General features: G+C 41.7%; 1 protein-coding gene and 1 long non-coding RNA gene across 4 annotated transcripts in view; one reads left to right on the top strand and one right to left on the bottom strand.

The window, feature by feature from the left end:
• LOC125911752 (uncharacterized) overlaps nt 1–25,348 on the top strand; it is a 42,621-nt gene that overhangs the window by 9,696 nt on the left and 7,577 nt on the right. For all 3 annotated transcript variants that reach the window (XR_007454433.1, XR_007454431.1, XR_007454432.1), the window contains one exon: nt 23,452–25,135. This is a non-coding gene — a long non-coding RNA (uncharacterized LOC125911752). The remainder of the gene's footprint in view (nt 1–23,451; nt 25,136–25,348) is intronic.
• On the bottom strand, nt 80–13,445 carry CCDC195 (coiled-coil domain containing 195). The gene is made up of 4 exons (XM_049615857.1): nt 13,181–13,445; nt 6,668–6,898; nt 3,504–3,511; nt 80–638 (listed from the first exon to the last, which is right to left on the bottom strand). The coding sequence occupies exons 1-4, from the start codon at nt 13,443–13,445 to the stop codon at nt 483–485; spliced, it is 660 nt and encodes a 219-aa protein (XP_049471814.1). The 3' UTR covers nt 80–482.

The raw sequence follows: 25,348 nt of genomic DNA, 5'->3' as shown, positions 1-25,348 counted from the left end.
ATATTTAAAGACCAAATGAGCTAGTATCACTAAAATATCAACACACAATTAACTGTAAGGATAATCACTATTGCTTCTATACTATTAATCAACAATAGAACCTTTTTTCCTGGATTTGTTATAGTTTCAGCTGGAAAGTGACACTTACAATGTAAACAGCATTTTCTGATGGCATAAGGCAGATACTGAACACCCCATGCAATTTAATTTAATTACATTTAATTGCTCACATGCTGCATAGAAAGACTATAATAGTCACTGTACAGCCATCAACATTAGTATTCAACAACGACATCAGGTAATCGCTTCCATTTCTTGGCCAAGTCCACTGACAAGGCCATTGACCTGATGCCAAGCATTTTGTGTGTGTTACTGGGCATCTTTCCAGAGCTCTTTGTAGGGGAGAATACTGACCCAACGAGGCCTCAGTGTTCCCGTCTCTTGGGAAGCAGCTGTTTCTTAAATTTCACCACCTCACAATCCTATTCTGCAATGGTGCTTAGTTGGTTGGTGGTCTGGTTTTGTGAGCATTTCAAAGAACTTGAATTTTTGGAATATGAAGACACATCCACAGGTAACAGGAAACTGACTGTCTTCATCTTGTCCCTAAAGGAAGCAGAAGGAGAGTATACATAACCCTTTTTACTGAGCCTTTGTATAAAACATTTACTATTTTTTTCCAAACCACCAAATACTGCCGGAAGCATTAAAATCTCATTTAAAACGTATAATAATACATTTTGCTTAGTTCCACAATAATGCAAAAAATCCATGAGTATTGGCCTTTTGATTAAGCCCAGTGAAAGGTGCTGATAAAACTAAGATTTAAAACTATCGAAGGGAGGTTTTTCCCTTGATCTTTAAAGAGTATCGTATTGTCTTAGGCGAAGGGTCTCTCACATTGAAGCTCTTCAGCTGAAATGAAGCAGAAATTTGAGGTGATTGTTTTATAATCCAGATAAACCTGAAGTCATTGACTGTGAATTAACGTTACATCCACCCCACCTGAACAGTAAAAGGGAGAGAGGAGGGATGATTTGTGTCATCTGAGGGATTAGTTTGTTCCGTTTTGCCCGCTGCTTTTCCCTCCAATAGTGTTATAGAGACTCTTGACGTAAACTAGGATATACTGCTCTCAGGAAAAAGTTGAAAGAATGGTGTTTAAAATGATTGCCTTTTCTCCAAGTTTGTCCTCTGTCGGTCTCTGTCTCTCTTTGTATTAGATAAGGCCATCATTTCACTGAGTGGCATTTAGTGACTTGCGTCCAGGGGAACACATCTGCTCCCTCCCTTGGGAGAAAGGCCACTGGTTCCATACTTTGGGATCAATAAAATAATAACTGCTCTGCCATTTGTAAGCACTCACTTGACTGTTTCATTTATTCTTTACAAAACTACATGGTAACTGCCGTTATGATTCCTTTTTTAAGAAAAAAATAAACTATGGTACAAAACAGACTAATAACGCTTCCAAGGCCAATGATGGAGTTGAGATTTTAGCCATCGGATTCCAGAGGCTGACTTCTTAACCATTTTTGCTGTAAGAAGAGGAAAGGATCTAGCTGACACTCAAAACAAGGCAGGGGTGAGGCATGCAACACCGGGGCTGTGGGACATCTGCATATAACTTTGCCCAAAACTTAACTACTACTAGCCTCCTGTTGACCGGGAGCCTTACCAATAACAGAAATAGTCGCTTCGATTAACACATATTTTGTACGTTGTGTATACTGTACTGTTACAATAAAGTAAACTAGAGAAAAGAAAATGTTATTAAGAAAATCATAAGGAAGGGGCGCCGGGGTAGCTCCGTTGGTTGGGTGACTGGCTCTTGATTTCAGCTCGGGTCATGATCTCAGGGTTTGTGGGTTCGAGCCCCGCGTCAGATTCCATGCGCTGATGGTGCAGAGCCTGCTTGGGATTCTCGCTCTCTCCCTTCCTCTCTGCCCCTCCCCTGCTTGCTCCTTCTCTCTCTCAAAGTAAATAAAGAAATACTAAAAAGAAAAGAAAATCATAAGGAAGAGAAAGTAGATTCACATACTGTACTGTACTTAAAAAAAATCCGCATGTAAGTAGACCAGCACGGTTTGAGGGTCGACTGTATATTTTGATTTTAATGTGTCTAGTTTCTTCTATCAATAAAATGAATAATATAGCATTTCTAATTAAATTGATAATTGATTCATTTTTATGAAAAGATTTTATTTTGAGTGTAGTGGACATACAGTGTTAGGTCAGCTTCAGGTGTACAACATAGTGATTTAGCATTTCTGTGTTTTATGCTATGCTCTATATGGACCCATTCCCCTAATCTTTTTATTTATTTTTTAATTTATTTTTAATGTTTTATTTATTTTTGAGGGAGAGAGAGAGAGAGAGACAGAGAGGGAGAGAGAGAGAGAATCCCAAGCAGGCTCTGTGCTGTGTGCAGAGCCCCACATGGGGCTTAATCCGACAGTGAGATCGTGACTTGAGCTGAAACCAGGAGTCAGAGGCTCAATCTACTGAGCCACCCAGCTGCCTGACTGAGATTTTTTTCTTAAATGCAGGAGAAGATTAGGTTTCTAGGTTTCTAATTTCTATGAAAATTAAGGAAAAATTAACATTCTATCTCTGGTGTTTGGAGAGCATTAGTTGTTAGAAATATTGACATTGGCATTGTTCTGTAAAATGCTTCCTTGGTAGAATAATGAAAAAGCTCAGAAGCAAATTAGGTACGATGTCTGATTGCTTCAAAGGCTGGTTCAAACAAATTGGTTCCTGATAAATCTTTGTAAAATTCTTTGAGAGCTATTAGAAAGTAAATGAATTTACAAAAAAAAATTAGAGGGCTAATGTAATGACATGTTACTTTACTAATCACCGAAGAAGTTAAAGACAAAATAAAGAACTCTAACAAAAAAATAGCGTGCTTTGTTCTTCTCAACAGTTTTCCATATTGCCTGGATTTTATGCCAACCCAGCTGTTGATTTTAAGCCATTACTGACTTTCTTGTTTTAACACAAACTGGCGGTTGGCTCAGTCTTCCCCATTAAAGTAGATTCTAAATTACCAATGGATTGTATTCTAAATAGCCTGTTCCTCCGCAACTTGGAATTGGGAAAACATTTTGCTTCAGAGAAGTAATACGTTATAAACGTTGGCTGCGCTCCTAAATGATCACAGAAATAATATGAGTTGAAACGAGAAAGTTAATAATACTGCATTTCTCAGCATTATAGGTCTATGAGAATGTAGTGGTTTAAGGACAAAAAAAAAAACATTGTGATATGTGCACGGCACAGTTTCAAAGTATGTAGACACAGCCTGGAAAGATAGATGTCCATCAAAATCTAAATGGTGGTTTTTCGGACAGTGAAGTTATAGAAGATTTTCCTTTTTATACTTTTTTACTTTGAATATTGCATTTATGTTTTATAATTTGCGATTTTCTTTTTATAATGAACATTTAGTGCCTTTATATAACTGTATATATATATTATATACAAACATAAGTATGTACACACATATCTATGTATATATGTATATTGTACATAAATAAGTTTTTAAAACAAAGGACACGTTCATTTTTACAATGAACGTTTAGTGCTTTTATATAACTATCTACAACTATGTCACTTCTTTTTTTCCCCAAATGTTTATTTTTGAGAGAGAGAGAGAGAGAGAGAGAGAGAGAGAGAGAAAGAGACAGACAGAGCATGAGTGGGGTAGGGCAGAGACGGAGACACGGAATCCGAAGCAGGCTCCAGGCTTTGAGCTGTCAGCACAGAGCCCGATGTGGAGCTTGAACCCACGAACCGTGAGATCATGACCTGAGCCAAAGTCAGACACTTAACCGACTGAGGCATCCAGGCTCCCCAAACTATGTACACTTCTTGTTTCCATATCCCACATCTGCTCTGCCAATAAATCTTACAGGCTTCACCTTCAAAATATATCCAGAAACCATATGTGCTGTTACTACCCTTGGCCAAGAAATGATCACTTCTCGCCTAGATTATTTTTTTTTAGCTTAAACCTGGTCTTTTAATTTTCTGTACTGTTTTCCCACAGTCTTTTTAAAGCGGGACTCCCTACACAATCTTTTATTTTTATTTTTAATGAAAAGAGCGTGTTAGGTGCCCAGAATCATTGGAAGGGAGTGCAAGGCCACCCCTAGAGTTTTGCCTTCATCTTCCCCCACTTTCTCGCTCACTCTGTTCCAATCACAGCCTCCTTTCCCTTCCTCAAACACAGGTCAAACGCCTCCCAACATCCACTGTATTTGCTGTCTTCTGTTCTTAGAAAGTTTTTCCCACCCAGATATCGTCAGAACTCTTTCCCTTTTACTCAAATGGTAAGGCGTTCTCTGGCCATGATAAAAATTTCAACAATGCTTTGCTCTGTTAGCTGTTCTTTTCCCCTTTTAATTGGTTTCCTAGTCTCTCTCATACTTAATATGTAACATAAATTATACACTGTATGTATTTTCATGCTTATTGATTATCATGTTACAAAGGAAACTTCTCCCCTTGGACAGAGATTTCTGACAATTTTTTTTTTTTTTCTGTATCCTCATGGCCTAGAAGCCTGCCCCACAGGTAGTACACCTCCAGGATTATTTGTTGAATGACCGAATGCATGAAAGAATGTAATGAACGTATGAAAAAAAAAAAATAGGCCAAAAGGATAGAAGTGAAACTCATGATAACACTTGCCCATTGGCAGGACCGGGGACCGGGGAAGAGAGATATAGGAACCTTGTCTTAAATTTTTTTTTTTTTAATGTTTATTCATTTTTGGGAGAGACTGAGAGAGAGAGAGAGAGAGAGAGAGAGAGAGAGAGACACAGAATCCGAAGCAGGCTCCAAGCTCTGAGTTGCCAGCACAGAACCCAACGCAGGACCCATGGACCAAACCCACGGACCATGAGATCATGACCTGAGCTGAAGTCGGACACTTAACTAACTGAGCCACCCGGACGCCCTTGGATTTTTGCCTTTATTAGTAATATTTTTTTTCCTTTTTTTTTTTGTTATATATAAAATATCTGCAGAAAGTATGACAGAATTCTTGCAGATGAAAACAGGCGTATTTGTAACACTCACTTCTGAATATTTTTGCATTTTACAACTTTTCAGAAGGACATTATCTTTACTAGCTTTCCCATAATTATAGGACAAACCACGGACTCACAAGCATTGCGTAGAAGTCTCCTTATGCTGGGTCTGGCTCCCTTCTTCACCCTCACTCACTTTACTACTTTTGTTTTCCTCACAGTCGTGCCTTCTTCTATCTTCTTGTCTTTTCTGCTCTACCTGGGGTGATCTTCCCATTTTTCTTTGCCTGGCCCCCTGCAGCTGTCCTCCACGACTCAGGCTACGCTCACTGTTTCTATAATAGAACTTTCTATGAGTGACATACAATTTTCATCCTGTCTGGCAAAATTCAAACAAAACCGGCTCTGCTTCCGTGTCCCACATCCCGTGGGAGGTCCGGCGCTCTTTCCAATGCTCATGACCATCCCTGCTGGCCTGTCCCTGGTTGTCCCTCCCTTCGTTTTCCTGCCGCTGTTCAATTCCGTGACTCCTTTATTCTCTCCACAACCACAATTTGTTCCATTTTCTCTTCCCCACGATAAGTGAGAATTGGAAAGCAAGGGTGCCGAGTGTGGGGAGGGGAGGTCATGCTCTAGCCTTGTAGAGGCGGAAGTTAGACTTGACAGACAATTTTGCTCTGAAAGGGCCCTTGGCTCCACCCGCTACTGGGGCCACTGTCTGACCTTCCTCTTAAAGACCCCCCACCTGTCTCTCAAATGTTTTCTCAAATCTCTCTTTTTCTCAGGCTGTGCCTAACTCTCGAAACACCAACTCCTATATTTTGCAAAACAAGTTACTTTTCTCTTTGCCTCTTGGCCCTTTTGGGTTCTGCCATTTTTTTTTAATTTATTTTTTTTAATGTTTATTTATTTTTGAGACAGAGGGAGACAGAGCGCGAGTGGGGGAGGGGCAGAGAGAGACAGGGAGACACAGAATCTGAAACAGGCTCCAGGCTGTGGTCTGTCAGCCCAGAGCCCGACTCGGGGCTGGAACCCACGAACCGTGAGATCATGACCTGAGCCGAGGTCGGACGATTAACCGGCTGAGCCACCCAGGCCCCCCCGAGCACTGCCATTTTCATATGCCCCGCAATCCACTGAGTCACTTCCTCTCTAAGAACCTTTCTCTCTCAGAGAGGAGTTCTGTGTCCAGTTCCCAAAGTGAGTGTGTCTTTTCCTTGAGAGGCACTTTATCACAGTGATCAGTTTACTTGCGTGTCTCTGTCGCCGAATGAGAGTGTCGAACGTAACGTGTCACTTTTGCCCGTGAATCTCGTATCACCAGTGCCCAGCTCAGAGTACCGTCATTAATGCCCGATAAGCAAGTACAGACTGGCTAAGTGTTCTGCTAACAGAGGTACCTATTATAGCGCCATTTGGGCTCAAAAATTTTTCTTTCTTTTGATTCCCTAAATGGACATGCATGCGATGGAAATTATTTTGACCAGAGAGCCTGTTTGGCTTTGTTTCCTCCACCAGATAAGACCTTGCTTATCCAGGAGAACATCTTGGTACCCATCGCAGCCTGTGCCTATAACCTAGCTCAAGGCAGACTGTACATTATTACCTGGTTACATTACCAAAACCACGCTCAGGAAAAGCTCTTCCGTTGGAACTACTGTTGGTCAAAGAATCAGCTGCCAACACCTCTTCTTCCTTGTCCTCCTTCTTTATTGAAGAACACGCCAGGGGCTTAACTCTTCCCCGAGCGTCTAGAATTCCACTCTTTGGGTGTCTTGCCCCAGCTTTCCAGAGGTCATGTGCAGCAAATGAATGAACTGGTGAAGAAATGGAATAGCGTCTCACAATCATGACGTTGCCTGTATGGGAGACCCAAAATTTTACCTTTGATGATGTCCACAAATGGCAAGTTATATTAATCGTACTTCGTTAAAGCTAACTCAACAAAACTATTGCTTTTGATTACTTTTTTTCCTTCAGAGAAACGACATCTACTCACTGACTTATAAATAATTGAGTGCCAGTCACATGCCAGGAGATAGTGATGGGGATATGGCAGTGGCCAACACAAAATTCTTGCCTGCGTGGAGCTTACCTTCTTGTATGCAGACAGATGATGAACAAACCATAGATGATAAAATTCAGGTAGTGATCAATCCTGGGAAGTCAGGTTAGGCTGATAAAGGCAAGGGGAGAGAGACAGATGAGGGAGGAGGTCTGGAAGTTGTGTAAAGAGGGTGGTTGCAAAGGATGCAGTGTTAGAACAGAGATCTGGCCAAGTAGAAATAATAAATCAAGACTTTAAAATGGGAAGAACATGGATATTCTGGAGACGCCAACTCTGGACAGCTTCCTCTCTCCTTCCTCCTCTTTCTCTCTCCTAGATTGTAGAAGGACCTGTTCCTCATAGACTCTTATCCCCTGAATGGCCACGCATAACTGAACTGGCTGTTGTTAACTGGCCCGTAATTATGTGTCTTGACTTTAGTTGGGGTAGTCACTATGAGGAAGCCTGCTGATTGAGAAATGGAAGGCCAGCAGGTATTGGAAAGAAGTAAAGATGCATTGCATGGGAAACTGGAGTTCTGAGAGAGGCAGAGAAATTTATGGCCTTAGTTTAGGAGGACTTTCAATTCCATTTCTTTTTTTTTTTTAATTTTTATTTATTTTTAAGAGAGAGTGTTAATGGGTGAGGGACAGAGAGAGAGGGGAACAGAGGATCCAAAGTGGGCTCTGTATTGACAGCAGAGAGCCTGATGTGGGGCTCAAACTCATGACCCATAAAATCTTGACCTGAGCCAAAGTTGGATGCTTGGCTGACTTAGCCACCCAGGTGCCCCTCAGTTCCATTTCTGTCCGTGTCTTCCAGTAAACTTTTCTCTTGATCTGAATTAAGTCTTCTCGCTTTCTTGTAACTCAGGCACTTTGATTAAAAGAGCTTTAAGGGAGGTTAATGTGCCTGAATTGCAGTTACTCTGTACTAAGGTTGACCAGACCTCCAGTTATTACCTGGGGGCTAAGAACCGGGACCTCACGGGGTGGTGTTCATTTTCTGGAGCACTTAAGGAACGTCTGTCAAATCTTTATTCTTTCTTGCCACAGCTCTGGCATTAACTAGCATGGATGTTTAAGAAAGGCCCGCATTGGGGCTCCTGGGTGGTTCTGTTGGTTAAGTGTCTGACTCTTGATTTTGGCTCAGGTCATGATCTCAGGGTTCATGAGTTTGAGTGCCACGATGGTCACTGTGCTGACAGTCTGGAACCTGCTTGGGATTCTCCCTCTCTCTCTCTCTCTCTGCCTCTCCCTCCCCGTCTCAAAATAAATACATAAACTTTAAAAAAAGAAGAAAAGGAAGGCCTGTGTCGTGTTTGGGTTTTAAGAGTGCTAGAAGCACAGTTATTTCTTACTTAAATTTACTGCCCACATATGCAGACTGCAGACAGCAAATTATTATGGTCATTGAACAAGTGGAGGCGTCCCTGGCTTTTTATAGTTTGAAACTTTTAGGCAAGAGTTTGGGGTAAGGGGAGGTGGTTTAAGTTCAAATCTATCTGAAATGATTAACTGCATGCAAATACTATTTCTAAACTATCTCCAAACACTTCTTTGGCCGAGATTGATAACTTCTATAATTATCTAAAAGTAAGTTTATGACTATTAACAATCATAAAAGTTTCTGTTTGAAACAGTTACAAAGCAGTCTCCTTGTACTGAATGGTAGGAAGTCCCCACAGAGGAAATTACGCGGAGAAGGGCAAAGGGAAGTTTATTCTTATTTGAGACGTACTCTGTAGCTTGACCGATTAGCAAGTCGGTTCTTTGTTCATCTCTCTGGGTCACAAATAGTCTGTGTCCTTTGGTTTCTCATCAGTAAAAGGGAAAGGCCATTCAACACAGCATCATGGGGTCCTTAGCACAACTTCAGGGATCGCTGCCAAATGCAGGGTATTTGCCAGCAAAGGATAGGAACGCATTGCAGAAAGTCGGAGGTCCAGCAATGCTGGGGGATCTCTGTAAAGAGCTGTTCCCTTTATCTTCCTTGCAGCAAATTGCTTCTTCCCTGATAGTCCCAAGGTGCCATTGCACAGGGCAGGAGGGCCAGGGAAGGGCTGAAAAGTGCTGGTTGGATTTTGTATCCACTGAATGCTTATCCGCTAGTACAGATGCTTCCTTGAGAATTTATCCAACAAAGATTCATTCTAAGCAGGTGCTCTGCATTCTCATTATAGCATATAATTTTATATATATATATATATATAATTTTATATATGTAAATAAATATATACATATTGGATATATATAATTTTATATAATATATATATACTTTTATATATAAATATATGTGGATATATGTATATGTTTATGTATAATATAAATATAAATATGTATGGATATATGTATATGTATATATATTATGCAATATACAAATATAATATGTATATGTGTGTGCATATATATATATATATATATATATTTATACACCCAAGCAGCTGTGTCCCTGGGCTGTAGTGTAGCTCTGTGTCCTGAAGGAAGCAGACTTCTCCACTCATAAAATCTCATTTTGTCTCACTATGCATTTCCCAGAACCAACAGAAGTTTTCGTTCCAAGTGATTCTCTTCCAAGTCCTTTTTAATCATTAGTTCCCTTTCTTTTTGAAAAAAAAATTTTTTTAACGTTTATTTATTTTTGAGATAGAGAGAGACAAAGCATGAACGGGGGAGGGTCAGAGAGAGAGGGAGACACAGAATCGGAAGCAGGCTCCAGGCTCTGAGCTGTCAGCACAGAGCCTGATGCAGGGCTCAAACTCACGGACCGCGAGATCATGACCTGAGCCGAAGTCGGCCGCCCAACCGACTGAGCCACCCAGGCGCCCCTAGTTCCCTTTCTTAAAGTGAGACTCACATTTCTGATTTCATATTGTTCCTTCTCAAATAATAGTTAATTTTTTTAAGTTTATTTATTTTGAGAGAGAGAGAGGGGTGGGAGGGGCAGAGAGAGAGAGAGAGAGGGAGAGAGAGAGAATCCCAAGCACCGACAGTGCAGAGCCTGACGTGGGGCTCAAACTCACAAACCATGAGATCATGACCTGAGCCAAAACCAAGAGTCGGATGCTTAACTGACTGAGCCGCCTAGGCGCTCCTCAAAGAATAGGTTCATATTATCCTGTTTTCTAAGGAGGATTGAGCAGGTTAACCTCTGGGTCTTATATTCTCACCTATAAAATAAGGGGATTATCTCGAAAGTTGCTCTCTAATAGCAAATGTCTATGATTCAGTTTCAAGTATGAATTTCAATGGATATTGGCAATGCCTTATTAAAACTGCTAATAAAAAACTTTTGTCGAAGTCAAATAATATTCTTCTGGCATATTCAATATTAAGAATATCATGGAATATTCTTAATATGCGTATTAAGAATATCATGGAATATTCTTATATTCAATAGTTACTATTGAATATACAGTATTCATTATTATCAAGTAGCTCATGATGAGTCTTGTGCTATTTCATTTCATGCTCTCAATAGCCATATGACATAGATTTTATCACTATTTCCATTTTACAGAGGAGGCAAGTGATCATAAAAGCATGTTACATTTATAGGATCACAAAATTTTATAGTTAAAATAGGCCTTGAAAGGCGTCGAGTTTAATCCATTCATTTTTACATGAGTATGCTAAGGCCAGGAATTTTATGTGTCCTACTCAGCGCTGATCAACCTTTACAAAACTGGGACTACAACTCGGTGTCCTCATGGTCAGGCCAATGTTCTTCCTACTTAATGTCACTTACTTCCGTAATAGTGCATTACATAGAAGACACAGATAAATGCATGTGAAGTCCTTCAACTGGGCTTCTAAGAACCAGTTGAAATCATATTTCTTTCTGTGTTTTATTGATGCAACTGACAAGAGTTCCCCAAGTTCCATCAACTGTTTTCACCAGTTCTTCTCAAACTTAATGCTAAAATTTTTAAAAAAAATTGTTAATGTTTATTTTTTGAGAGAGAGACAGAGTGTGAGCAGGGGAGGGGCAGAGAGAGAGGGAGACACAGAATCCAAAGCAGGCTCCAGGCTTCCAGCTGTCAGCACAGAGCCCGATGTGGGTCTTGAACCCACAAACTGCAAGATCATGACTTTAGCTGAAGTTGGACGCTTAACTGACTGAGCCACCCAGGCACCCCATAATGCTAACATTCTTGATGGGAGTTACCATCCATATACAGAAGAAGTATGCTATCAACTGTGTGTTTGGTTCTTTTGTTTTTTTTTTTTTTTAATGTTTATTTATTTATTTTGAGGGAGAGAGAGAGAATGAGAGAGCTTAGTGAGGGAGGGGCAGAAAGAGAGAGAGAGAGAGAGAGAGAGAGAGCGAGTCCTAAGCAGGCTCCTAAGCAGGCTCCACAGGACCCAACATGAGGCTCAAACTCCTGAACCTTGAGATCATGACCTGAGCTGAAATCAAGAGTTGGATGCTTATTGACTGAGCCACCCAAGTGCCCCTGTGTGTTCAGCTCTTAATAATAATCTAGTCTCCCCTAAGCTTGATGTCATTCAGGCCCTGAGAGGTTATAGGGTAATGCTCTTTGTTCTTTGGTGTAAAACTTGCAGAATAGAGATACTAAGACTCAAGTTACTTTTTCATTAGGATAAGCATCATAGAAAATAGATTTGAAGGAGTGTCGTCTACCTTTGGAATAAGGCAGTGGTTTTCAATCGGAGGAAATTTTGTCCTTCAAGTAACATTTGGAATGTCTGAAGACATTTTTGACAGTCATGATGAATGTGAGAGGCAGATATTAGTGACATCTAGTATTTAGAAGCCAGGAACGCTGCTAAACATCCTACAGTATCCAAGGAAGACCCTTACCAAGACAGAGACATTTAGTACAAAATGTTCAAGATTGCAGAGGTGGAGGAACTTGGGGGGGTGGGTAAGGATGTATCGTTCTTTCTTTTTTTCTTTTTTTAGACGAGGCGGAAGTCTAACCTCCTTATCAGTTATTCTTTCAGCTCTGTTAAATAGGCAGCAGAAAGAACTACTCAGATCCAGACTCTCACTTGACAAAAAGGGTAAAAATCCTTATTGGAATCTGTTCCCAGCTTTGAAATGTAGGGCCCCGTGCGCGAGAGAGACCTCTCTAACAGAGAAAACCAGCTGGTGGAAACGACATGTTTTCTTGCCAAGCTGCTCAGAACCTCAAATGGCATTGCCCGAAGCTTTTGCCAGACGATATTAAGAAATTTGAGTATTTAATCATGTACCTCAGTTTTATTTGAATATGTTGGATGGAGACAAACACTGACAATTTAAATGTAGAACGGATTTTTCGCTCTGCTGATTTCTGACTTTGTGTGTAGTCTTTGCAGTCAAAATTCTTCCCCGTAAAACGTGAGAGGCTTGAGTATTAGAATATATTAGACACTGACCCTGAGTTTGAAGTCTTCAGCGTGTAGAGTAGGTTGAATTATGTGCAACGTACATTCCTACGGGCAGTAAAGTTCTTTGTAAAGCACGGATAAGAAGCAATATCTGCCATTTGTTGTGTATTTGCAGGTGCTATACTAAGCACTGGGTCTATTATTGCCGTGAGACAGGTACTACGACCGCATGAGGTGGGCGTTATCACACTCCCAAAGGTAGAAAACAGAGGTGAAAGATTTCTAGTAAGGGTCTCTGAGTCAAGTGGATAATGAATGAGAAACCATTGGCGGCCATATTTGTCTGACTGTAATATCCATACACTTAACTCCGGTGCAATATCGTTAACTTAATACGTGAGCGTGCCATTTGGCATTCATCCATTCAGTGTTCTATCATGTGGCATTTAAATGCTTGAGGTCAAGAAGGAAAAAAGCACATTGTTTTTAAGGTGGTTGATTTTCACAAACCCGCCATTCTTTTCTTTCCAGGAATATCTGGAAACAGTTTTGAGGCTGCTAATATATGCTGCTTGACGATGCTAGCGATTTTCTTTTTTCCCCTGGGGATTTAAAGCTAATCTACCAGGAGGAAAAGAATGAAACTCACCACGATAAATACCAATTTATGCAGTTATAGAAAAGGCACAATAAACCTGATCTTTAGGAGACCTTTGCAAAGGTGGGCACAGCCCAGAAGAGGCATGGTCATTCGGTACCTTGATGTTCGCGCCCAGCTGGTGCCGCATCGGTGGAAACAGCACTGTAAAGGGTTGCTGGAGATTTTTCAGATGTTTTCCCAAGGTCGCCGGGGTCTGTGACTTCCTCTTCCCTTTGATCTCCCGATTCTCTGCATGGGCAGCCTGAGGTTCTCAGACTGCTTGAAGTCAGCGTCATCCAGAGGAATTGATTCTCTTTCTTCAGCTTGCTGATCTCTGCCCGCATTTCCTGGATAATTCTTAGAAACTGGCTATTCGCGTCCATTCGCCTCTTCTCAGGTCGCTCTGATTTGCTCCTCTGGGAAGACAGGTCACCTTTTGCTCGTGAACCAAACGCACAGTCTACTCAGTGGGACTGGCTGATCCACCCATAAACCTTCCTGAACAATAGATGTCACTCTTCTCTATGCCAGCTTTCAGCACCTGGGGAGCTAGACTGTCAGGGAGGTAAAGGGTTTCCATGACTTATTCATTCTGGGTTTTGTTTTTCAGAACAGAGCTTTTCTCTGTATCTTTCATTTCCTATCAATCCACAGTTCTGGAATATTGCTTTGTGTTGGAAGAGAAGAGAGCATTCGAAAAATTTCCGGGGAGGGATAGAGTTTTTTTGTTTCTGTCATGAACTCACCTTCCTGCTCAGTTTTCTCTGTTACTGCTTCTGAAATAGAATGTTTTATAGACTCGGTGTCACTAATACATTAAAACTGGCACATAAAAATGTCTTTTCTAGAAAATATCTCGTGATTCTATACTTTGGGGTAAGTTATTAATTTTGACAGCTGTTGGTTAAGAGTCACGGTGACCATAGGGGACATGTTATTGCAGTGATATTATAATAAAAGATAATGACACTTAAATTCCTCAAGGACCATACAGTCACTTTTAGGTATGCATTTTTGCTCTTACTTGGTTGTAGAGTGTTTGCTTGGGCAAATGTTGCCCAGGGAAATTTTGGGAACGTAAGAAGGTATAGGCTGAACATTCATCTTGAATGAGAAGGACATGTGACAGTTAACAGCTTTCATTACCTATTTCCTGAAGGGGTTTCTTTGTTGGGAGTGAAAAGTATGAATCTTAAATAGCACACATTCCAGATAGCATCTATTTGGAAATTCAATTGATGTTTAAACATATATGCACTTTTGCGATAGGACACAAATGACCGTTTATGTGGTTTTTCTCTTGCTAAGTCTTGAAAATCCAGGGTGCATTTTACACGTAACAGCCCATCGTAATTCAGACACTAAATTTTCATTGGAAATACCAACTGTGTTTTCAGATTTCCCAAAACTGACGTTTGCAAAAGTGGATTAGCCCGCTCCAGTGGTTCTGAACATACTTAAATACACATGGGTATCAAGTCAGTCCACACGAGCCTCCCTCCAGCTCAGTGGGAGTAAAAGGCAAGTTCCCACAGTGGGCACCAAAGTATCACACTGTCTGGTCTCTGGCTCTGTCCTGATGTCAGCTGCCACTCCTGCTGGCTCCAACACTCCACCCCGCCCTACTCACACTGGCCTCCTCAGTTCCGTAAACACTACAGACACATTCCTGCCTCAGGACCCTGGTTTCGGCTGTCCCCGTGGCTGAGAGTGTTTCCCTCTAAATAACCACGTAGCTAACTCTCGTCTTCTTCATCAGCTAATAAACCACTCTCCTCCAGCCCTCAGCATGAGTCTGCTAGGTGGGAATGCAGTAGACCTTTGGGTTTTCCCACATCTAAGGAAACAGTTTAAGAAACGAGACGAGCTGCACTAGGCTGCCTGCTTTCCAGACAGAGTTGGTACGAGTACCTTCCTTCTATCCTCCTCAAGTAAATGAAGACACAGCATGTCCTTTTTTGGGACATGCAATCGTGCCTTGTGTAGGGCTGACATGTGGCTTCCTTATCTGTCAGAAGCTTCAGTCTTGGTCAGTGACAGGGGATGAGCAAGGTCAGATTAGAACTCAGGGGTTTTAACTGCATCACCACCCGACCACATGTCCTGCGTGGAGATACCCGATTGCCTTCCCCTCTAAGACGTAATAGGAAGATGTCACTTACGTGAAATCTTATGTCTCACTTTTCAGGCAAGCATCCATCCTGCTGTTATAAATTATTTAAACAGCTGCTGAGAAATTCTACTTTTGCAGGATCTGCTGAGAATTCACTTTGGCCTTGAACTTGATATGTAGCTATTGTCAGAGTGATTTCCCAGGTGACCGGAAGCATCTGGTGTTGCAATGAGGCCGGACTAGAGAGCGCATTTGACAGTTTGCCATCTTGCCGTTGTTTTGACATCTGAGTACCACGCAGTGGCAGAGCAGTCATGTGGAAAGGAAGGAGGAGATGAGAAGTTTTTGATGGGCACAGCATCCATGCAGTGCTGATAAGTCTGTGAGAGGGATGTTTAAGGATGCCCTGGGCCAACTCACATGAAAGAGATCAGCTGCCTCCCTGTGCAGCTGGATGGGAGATGATCTTGCCTTAGCTGGCTTTGTGAGCATGAAGAAACTTTGCCCGAGACAGGTAGGGGGGAGGAACAGCCACAGTCTGATTGGCTACTGTTGACCTGTGATGAGTTTCTCATGAGCGTAAGAATTTCAAGGCCTCCTTAAGACTGACATGTGTGTAAAGAATTTGCACTGATATAAGGGATAAGGAAAAATCATGGGTCCTAAGGTCCTAACTTCTGATCTGTCACTAACTTATTATTAAATCTTATGCAGAAAGTATGGGCATTGCAGAAATTAGAAATCGACTGTCTGAAACAGAGAGGCCAGTGGAATAAATGAATGAGGAAAATGCCGAGTTCAGCAGCCACTCACCTCCAGCCACTGGTTGCTAAAGTCTAGTTCTTTAGACTTTCCCAAAAAAGCTGGGAATCCAGATTTTATATAAGATCTCCACAAATTTTTTTAATGTTTATTTATTTTTCAGAGAGAGAGAGAGAGATAGTGAGCCGGGGAGGGGCAGAGAGAGAGGGAAATAGAGGATCTGAAGCAGGCTCCACACCGACTGCAAAGAGCCCACAAACCATGAGATCATGACCCGAGTCAAAGTCAGACACTTAACCCACTGAGCCACCCAGGCCCCCCAGATCTCCACCTGTTCTTTATTTTTATTTTTATTTTTATTTTTTAATGTTTATTTACTTTTAAGAGAGAGAGATAGAGACAGAGAGTGAGAGCTGGGGAAGGGCAGAGAAAGAGAGAGAGAGAGAGAGAGAGAGAGAGAGAGAGACAATCAGAAGCAGGCTCCAGGCTCTGAGCTGTCAGCACAGAGTCTGACGCGGGGCTCAAATTCACGACCATGAGCTTATGACCCGAGCCGAAGTCAGACGCTTAAGCCACTGAACCACCCAGGCACCCCAGATCTCCACATTTTTAAAGACAGGCACGTAATTCAACCTTTTAAATAGACCATGAAGACTCCCCCTCCCTCGGCCCCCCTAAAAAACATTAGAGGGAATGAATTGATTCTCTTGGTTTCCAGGATGCAGAGTCCTTCCTTTTTCCCATGCAAAACTAAGGACCAGGAAAGTAACCTCGCTTTCCAAGATCAACTTGCTTTAGTGAACGTTTACCGAGCTACTGAGCGCCCAGTTTAAGCCTCCAGGCAAGGTATCCTGTAAGGATCTGGCTATGTGAACTTTCACTGTAAGGCCAAGCCATTCCTTTTTTTCTGAGCCTGTATCTTTACCTGTAAACGGAACATAAGGACAGTCATCTCCATGGATAACAGTGAAGACTAAAATGACTTTACAAGAAGTGCTTTGAAATGGGTCGGTTTTCACTAAGTGTGAGTTGAATAACATCAGATTTTAAAATGGAACATTGCTGGTTGTTCTTTTTGCCATCTACTGTCAGACTGCAGGGAGAGGTCTTGGGAGGTGAGGTGGGGAGGGGGGATGGGAAGGCAGAGGAGAGGAGGGAAAGAGAGTCTGGTCTGATGCAAGCTTTGGCACTTAATAGGCTGTGCAACCATAAGCAAGTTGTTCCTTTCTGCTGAGCCCTGATATTTTTGCTTTCTGAAAATCCCTCTTGTAACTTAAGGGTCAACTGGAGAGAATCGACATCTTTCCTATATTAAGTCTTTATTATGACATGTATTCTGGTCTCCTATTAAGTGCTTCCATGGGGTTTCCGAATTTCATCCACAGGAATCTTGACCTCATGCTATGGAATACTTTCATTATCATGTAGCTCTAAATATCTCGTCATTTCTATTGTTATCATCGCACGCATTTATTCGAGAAATGTTTATTTACTCCTTACCACGTGCCAAGCCCTGTGCTCAGCAGTGGACGTTTACTAAAAAACAAGACAGACAGAACCCCTTACCTTAGTGGAATTTATATTCTAGTCGGGAAGACAGCAAAGAGACACAATAAATAGGCAAAAATGCAAAGGACATTAGAAGGGATGCGGCTGTGGAGAGAAATAAAGGAGGCCAGGTGAGGGCAGTGGGAGTTTGAATTTAAATTAATTTTAAAGCAGAGCGGCTAGGGAAGGGGTCACTCTGAAGGTGGCCTGAGGAAGGCGGGGCGCAGATCTATGGGAAAGCAGCGTGCCTGGCATAGTGAGTGGAAAGAACACGGGCACGGAGGGAGCTGCATTCCTTTCACGTGTATGGGCATCACGGAGACTAGCACGATTTGATCGGGATGGGTAATGGGAGAAAGTGCTAGAAAGAGTCAGGAAGGTAAAGGGGGAGACGGAGCAAGTGGCCTTTCTGGGCTACTGTATGGATTTTGGAAATTATTTTTCCAAATAATCAATTTGTAAGATCCATTTACACTTAATTATTATTATTGTTAAGAAAAAAATTTTTTTTTAATTTACTTTTGAGACAGAGGGAGAGACAGAGCGCCAGCAGGGGAGTGGCAGAGAGAGAGGGAGACACAGAATCCGAAGCAGGCTCCGGGCTCCGAGCTGTCAGCACAGAGCCCAGCACAGGGCTCGAACTCACAAACCGCGCAATCATGACCTGAACTGAAGTCGGGTGCTTAACCGACTGAGCCACCCAGGCACCCCAGCACTTAATTATTACTATTGATACATTTCGACTTACTTCTTTATTCTCTATTTGCAATTCTTTTTTTCTTTCCTTCTGTTTCTTCCTTTACCTCTGTCCTCAGATGGCTTAATAAAATTGCCTTTCCATAGCACAGATAGAAAAGGACACAGCCTCTGAAAGCAGGCTTTCTGGGTTTGAGTTCTAGCTTCACCACTTTTTGGCAGTATGACCTTGGGTCAGTCACTTCTCATGCCCTTGGCCGCCTACCTGTTGGGAATGGTGACCAGGAGCACTGTCTCCTGGGGCAGCTGTCAGGGTGACCGGAGGCACTTCAACAGCGACTAGCAGATAGAAGGGCCTCAAAACGTGTTCGTTGTTCCTCTGTGGGCTTGAAAACTATGTCTGGGCTGTATTTCTATTCCTTTGACATACACTGTTAATTTTTAAACACATATATTTTTTAATAATGTGAGAAGTTATTTGACATTTCTTCTTCCTCTTGATCCCCACAAAGCCTAACATTCTTTAACTTTCCCTTGAATATTTCCTATTTGTGATTGTTATTTATTTATTTATTTATTTATTTATTTTAATGTTTATTTTTAAGAGAGAGAGAGAGACAGAGCACAAGTGGGGAAGGGCAGAAAGAAGGAGACACAGAATCTGAAACGGGCTCCAGGCTCTGAGCTGTCAGCACAGAGCCTGACATGGGGCTCGAACCCACGAACCGTGAGATCATGACCTGAGCCGAAGTCGGTCGCTTAGCCGACTGAGCCACCCAGGTGCCCCTGTGATTGTTATTTAGAGTTTTTTTTTTTTTTTAAATGCTTTGTTTCTTGCAGTCATAAGATTACTAAATTTAATGGTATATTGTGACTCTTTCTGGAATTGCCCTGTCTTTTCCCAGGGTTTATCTTTCTTCTTGCTTTAGTGCATTTTCTTTTACCAGTTTTTTTTTTTTTTGTTTGTTTGTTTTGAACTTTATTTATTTATTTTGAGAGAGAGAAAGACAGAGAGAGAGAGGGAGAGAGAAAGAGAGAATCCCAAGCAGGCTTTGCCCTGTCAGCACAGTGCCCAATTCCCGGCTTGAACTCCTGAACCACAAGATCATGACTGGAGTTGGACGTTAATCCGACTGAGCCACACAGGTGCCGCTTTTTACCAGTTTTTTTTTTAATTGAAGGTCTTCGGGCATCTGAACGATGGGCTCAGCATTGACCGGGAGCTGCCCAGAGAAGGGGGGGCTCGAACATGCTTGCCACAGCAGATCTGGAGTTGTGGCACCCCAGCTGGGGACGCCAGGCAACAATGCTCCCCACAAAAGGTTTTCCTGAGGGAGGTCAGAGTGGGTCCTTCTACGGGCTGCGGGCCAGCCTGTTTTCTGGAAAGGATTGAATGATGGTTCCCCCAAGGAAGTTTTTAAATCTCAATGCCTGGACCTTGGGACCTTATTTGGAGAAAGGGTCTTTGCTGATATAATTAAGAATCTTGAGATGGGATCACTAGTTGCATGGGATTGGTGGCTCCTGTGTTGGACGGGCAGATGTAGAGCACATCCATTGCCCTGGAAGATCCTTTAACAAGGCTGTTCTTGAGTATGTTGCTTGTATCAGGCAACATGATATGTAAGTGTGTGTGTGTATGTGTGTGTGTGTGTGTGTGTGTGTGTGTACACCCTCACAGGCACAACACGTAAAATCTCACTGAAGGAATCTCTGAAGAATGCAAAATTACTGCGTCCAGAAGCAGTCCTCAGCGTGCGTCAGGCCGGCCCACGCTCAGGCAGGTTCTTTCTCCCAACCTGTCCAGCTTTCCTCCTCTTCCCTCACTTTTACTGCCACAGAATCCCGTGGGAAGATCTAACAAGAAAGAAGTATCTCCCACTGGTTGTTGAAAATTCTCTGACTGACTCCATATTTTCAATGGTTTTTTTTTTTTTTCAAGAGAACTTTGTTTCTCTAGACAGGGATTCTCCACGTTGGCCATCTCTGTGTGCCTGGGTGCTTTTATTTTCAAGCTCTCTCTCTTCTCTAAAAGTTATTGTCACAAGGTGCCACCGTGACCAATGGGGACTGCCCCATTTGGTCTCTCAGGTGTGTTGGGCTAGAAAAATCCTGAAAGCAATCTGTGAGCATTGACATTCTTCTTTCTGGTCGCATGATGATGATTGTATGAACATCCACCGTCATGGGCTACTCTGTTAAGATTATTCACACAGAGTCGGCAGAATGCTGTGTCTTTCCAGGAGGCCATTACTCATAAGTTCTATTCCTGAGAGGAATACTGTTGTGCAAATAACAAAAAAAGTGACCCATTTAGAAACACATCTGCTTTGGGAAGCCAATTTGCCAGAAATGTGTCTGGTTTTATATTGCCTATCCTATTTTACAGATGAAGAGAAATCTGTATCATGGCTTTGCTGAACCTTGGTCACTATTAATTATTAATGAGATGGGACTTTGAAAAAAATTCCAATTTCACTTAGAGTCTTGCATAGCATGATGTTTCTGCTTTGACCTCATTTATTTTAACAGCGTTAAACATACTCAAATGTCTGCACCAGGGCCTCCTTACTTTGGAAAGACTTTCCTTCTTTCTCCCAAAGGGTCACATTCTATTGGCTCATATTGCAGAATATTACAAAGCTTTCCTCTAGGACCAGTTTTTGCAAATAGAAGCACCGAAAAGGGTAGTGTCACCTTTTCAGTCTGTGTCTGCTACCAGTCCCGGGAGGTCATTGCTTCAATAGCCTTTATGATGACAACCTTTTGCTTATTAACATTCTCTTTACTGAAAGATGGCGACTGTTCTGTCGATCTAGATCCCCTTCGAGTATTTTCATTATGCTTCTCACCAGCCAGCATCTTGGACAGGAGTACAGAGAATTGTGTTTGAAATGGAGGAGAAAAAATAAATAGAGAAGGAAGAAGCCAACATTGTAATGACTTCTGGTTGTCAGCGTTCTGAAATTAAAAAAAAAAAAAAACAACCCATGTAATTAATTATATCAGGGTTGCTGTGTTTGGACACTTCGTATTCCATATGCTTCATTCATCTACTGTTGGGTTGATTCTTCAGCTGTTATTTCTTTACAGTGACCACACAGATAAGTCTCACTAAAATGAGACTGCAGTGCTTTAAAAGATGTTTATGTTATGAGGAACAGCGACATTCTTGGAGGTAATAATACCATGTTACATTTGTGTAGTGAGTGACTATTTATAGAGCATTTTCCCATTCATTGTCCTACTTTGTCCTGAAAGCAATCTTGTCTTAGCGAGTGCTGTCTTGCACCATGATGGATAGGATGCGACCTTTGCTGCTAAGTGGCCCTGAGTTACAGTTCCATCTCTGCCGCTTTCTAGATATAGGACTGCTACGGGCTGAAGATTTGTGTTCTTTCAAAATCCGTATGTTGAAGCCCTAACCCTTCAGTGGGGCTGTATTAGGAGACGGAACCTCGAAGGGACTAACTGATTACAGTCATAAGGATGGGCTCTGATCTGATAGGATTAATTCTTCCATGACGAAACACTAGAGAGCACAGGCTCTCCCTCTCTCGTTCTCTCTGTCTCATTTCTGTCTCCATGCACACATAGGAAGGGCATTTGAGGCTGTCTGAAAGCCAGGAAAAGAGCTCTCACCAGAAACAGAACCTGCAGGCCCCTTGATCATGGGCTTCCAGCCTCTAGAATTGTGAGAAAATTGATTTATGTAGTGGAAGCCATAAAACAAAGATCCTGGACACATTCTTGAATATCTGAGCCACTTCTGTATCATAGAGGCCCGAAATTTCAGATCACAGTGTCTCAGAGTCACTTCATTCACTATTCTGTTCAGTGATCAGCTCCTCAGAGAGGCTTTCACTGTCTGAGAGAGCTGCCACTCTCACATCCTATCTCCCCACCTTGTTTCATTTTTCTTTCTAGGACATATCCACTCGACATGATACTATTTTGTTTATTTCTTCATGCCTGTGTACCTCTCCCACCAGAATACAAGGCATCATGAATGGAGGCCCTTGGGTCTCTTTTGGTCTTTGTTTTATCATTGTAACCTACAAGAGTGCCTGGCACATAGTAGTTTCCAATAAATGTTTGTCAAATACATAGGTTTCCGGAGGGATTAATGGAATGCATATGTATTGAATCTTAGAGAGTGTCTTTCTCATAGTAGGTCCTCAAATGAAGGCAACTATGATTAAAATCATGGCATATGAACACAAATTTTACTTTTACATTTTATCAAAAGGCACTTACTTAATTCCTCCCTATATGCTAGCCACTAAACTAGGACATGCAAACAAGTCCAAGGTCACACAATTAATTTAGAAGCTGGTAAAATCTAGATCACTTGGGAGTATGCAGATCTTTTGGAGGTTTGATCTAATCTTTCCATTAATAATTTGTCTGCTTAAATTATCCAAGTTGAAAATACGGCAAAATTATTTTATTTTGCCTCTAGAACCCATCTGCAAAATGAAAGAGAACAGGCAGAAAATTATTTCAAGGCAATTAGAAGACTGTTTTGTATGTATTGAAAGGTTTGTGGTTGTTGCAACAACACAATGATGTGGCTAATGGGAAGAGATCAGATGACACGATAGAAAGATGTAACTAAAAAAATAAGCAGGTGGAAATTTATTGAGGTGGCTACACAAAGAAGAATATTGATGCTCCCAAAAGGAGGTAACAAATTCTCAGTTCTCTAAGGTCTGCCAGAACATAGAGCTGCTCATAGAACTGCCAGAATCATAGTTCTTCCAGGCACGAGACACTGAGAATCTTTAGTTCACTGTTCCCTTAGGGATTTGGAAGTGTTTAATACCTTTTGGGCCACGGTCGTCTACCAATTCCCATTCCCTGGCACCTCACCTTTCCAAAAGCTCTGGTTACAAGTCCATGTTGTTGGTGAGGAGAGGATAAGGAATGTAAACCACTCCTGTACATTCTTGGGTATTTGCCAAAAGATTAGGTCAATCAAAGACATCTTCTAGACCAATGAGAGAATAGTTTGGAGATAGTGGGCATTGACCTAGGAGTCTAACATCTGTCAAGTAAAAGCTCCCAAAGAAGTAAAGAACAACTGTGGTAGATTAAATATGTCCACAAATCCTTTGCAGTTCCTCCCATTGAGATATGAAGCCTGTTTTTCCAGTCTTGAATCTGGGTTGTTCTTGTCACTTGCTTTGGCCCATAGAAAATGATGGAGATGATGTGTGACTTCATTCAGACTTTAGGAGTTCCTGAGGTTTCCATTTCTGCCTTCTCAGATGCTGCGTGGAGACTCCCACATGATGGATGAAGAAGCCCAGATGGAGAGAGTGTTCCAGTTGAGTCCAGGCCTGGCTGACTTGCCCTCTGAAAGCATCTGCGTGAGTGACCTCAGGCAAGACCAATGGAAGAGCCAACCAGCTAATCCACAGAATTGTGAGAAATAACGAAATGTTGTTTTAAGCCTTGAAGTTTTTGTTTTTGTTGTTGTTGCTGTTTTTTGAGAGAGAGAAACAGAGTGTGTATCTGTGTACCTGTGAGCAGGAGAGGGGCAGAGGGAAAGAGAATCCCAAGCAGGCCCCATACTGAGCATGGAGCCCCATACTGAGCTTAATCCCATGACCCTGGGATCATGATGTGAACTGAAATCAAGACTTGGATGCTCAACTGACTGAGTCATCCAGGCACCCCAAGCCTTGAAGTTTTGAGGTGGTTTGGTATGTAGTGACAGATAACTAACAGAGGAATAATAAAGGTTAGAAAGACGAGAGGAGATACATACCTGAAGAAAATATATCTGACGTACGTTGCTGAAGAATGGCATGTCTTCTTGAGTATTGCACAGGATGAATTTTTAAAAAGGATTCAGATCTGGATACATCTTAATGCGTCCACTATCCAAATCCCTAAGATGAAAAGAAAACCGTAAAAATTTCCAGAGCAGAAAACAAACAGATAAAGAACAAAACAAACGCCCCCCTGTTTTCCTAAAAGATTTGTCATTGGCAGCACTGGATGATAGAATAAAAGGAGAAATTATTATCTAAGTCCTGATTTAAATAATTTTGATTCTAGAATTCCATACCCAGCCAAACAACATTTAAGTGTAAGAGCAAGAAAAAGAAAATTTAGGATCTGCTAGGACCCAGACAGTTTACCAGCCACAAGCCTTCTCTGAAAGTTACTCAAGGATGAATTTCAGCAAACTGAAAAGTGAATCAGAGAAAGAGTAACACCTGAGATATAAGAAATTGACAGGTAAACAAAACCAGTCAAACATAGAGTTACCTTATTAATCTTTGATGCCTAACATGGAAAACAATTCATAGTCACTTATCTGGAACCAAAGTCCCGTAGCTTATGACCTGACATATGTGGGACTGGTAAAGTGATGGAGTGCTACGTTTCTTTTTCAGTTTAGGGAAAAGTATAAATATTGAATTATTTCATGGAACTATAGAGAACATAGGTTTTGATAAGCATGTTAAAAATGTAAAGGTAATACTGGACAAAGAGCAACATGATGCATAATCTTCTAAACCTCTAAAGTCAAAAATTTACACCACCACCAAAAACCCCACTTGCTGGTTAATAGAAAATAGAAAATACATCTAACCATTTCAATGGTGCCATAATTATGGATGGATGAATCTCACACAGATGAATTTGTGAGAGATGGATGAATTTCACAAACATTGAGGTTTGTGTGTAGGCTACTGTACATCTAGCTCAATGTTGAGTACGATGGAAAGACTTAAAATGACACAGAAAATTAACAATAGGAGACAAGAATGTGCTATGCCGGGCCTTCCAATTCAACGCAGCCGACTGAATGTGTGTGTTTATCTCCACTCCCTCTCACAACTCCATTAAAGAGAAGGGAAAAGAAGGTGTGGCTCTACAAAGAGAAAGAAAGAAGAGGCAATGGCAGTTTTCTGAAGCCAGAAATCAGAGAGAAAAGTGGTAAGTGACCCGGCCAACCAGAGAGAGAGGGCATGGGAGCCTGAGTAGAATCCTTGAAACAGATGAATCAACATGAAAACCCTGAGGATTTAAAATGTCAGGTACCTATAAATGTGTAGCTATTGGAAAGCTCAAGACAAAGAGAATCATTGAAGCAGCTGGCTTCCTAGATGCCCTCCTGGCCCCACATATCCAGTTGACTTCCCAGGTATT

The sequence above is a fragment of the Panthera uncia genome (assembly GCF_023721935.1).
Source record: "Panthera uncia isolate 11264 chromosome C1 unlocalized genomic scaffold, Puncia_PCG_1.0 HiC_scaffold_3, whole genome shotgun sequence".
NCBI lineage: Eukaryota > Metazoa > Chordata > Mammalia > Carnivora > Felidae > Panthera > Panthera uncia.
The sequence above is the reverse complement of the archived record's forward strand: the minus strand, read 5'-3'. Positions and strand labels throughout refer to the sequence as shown.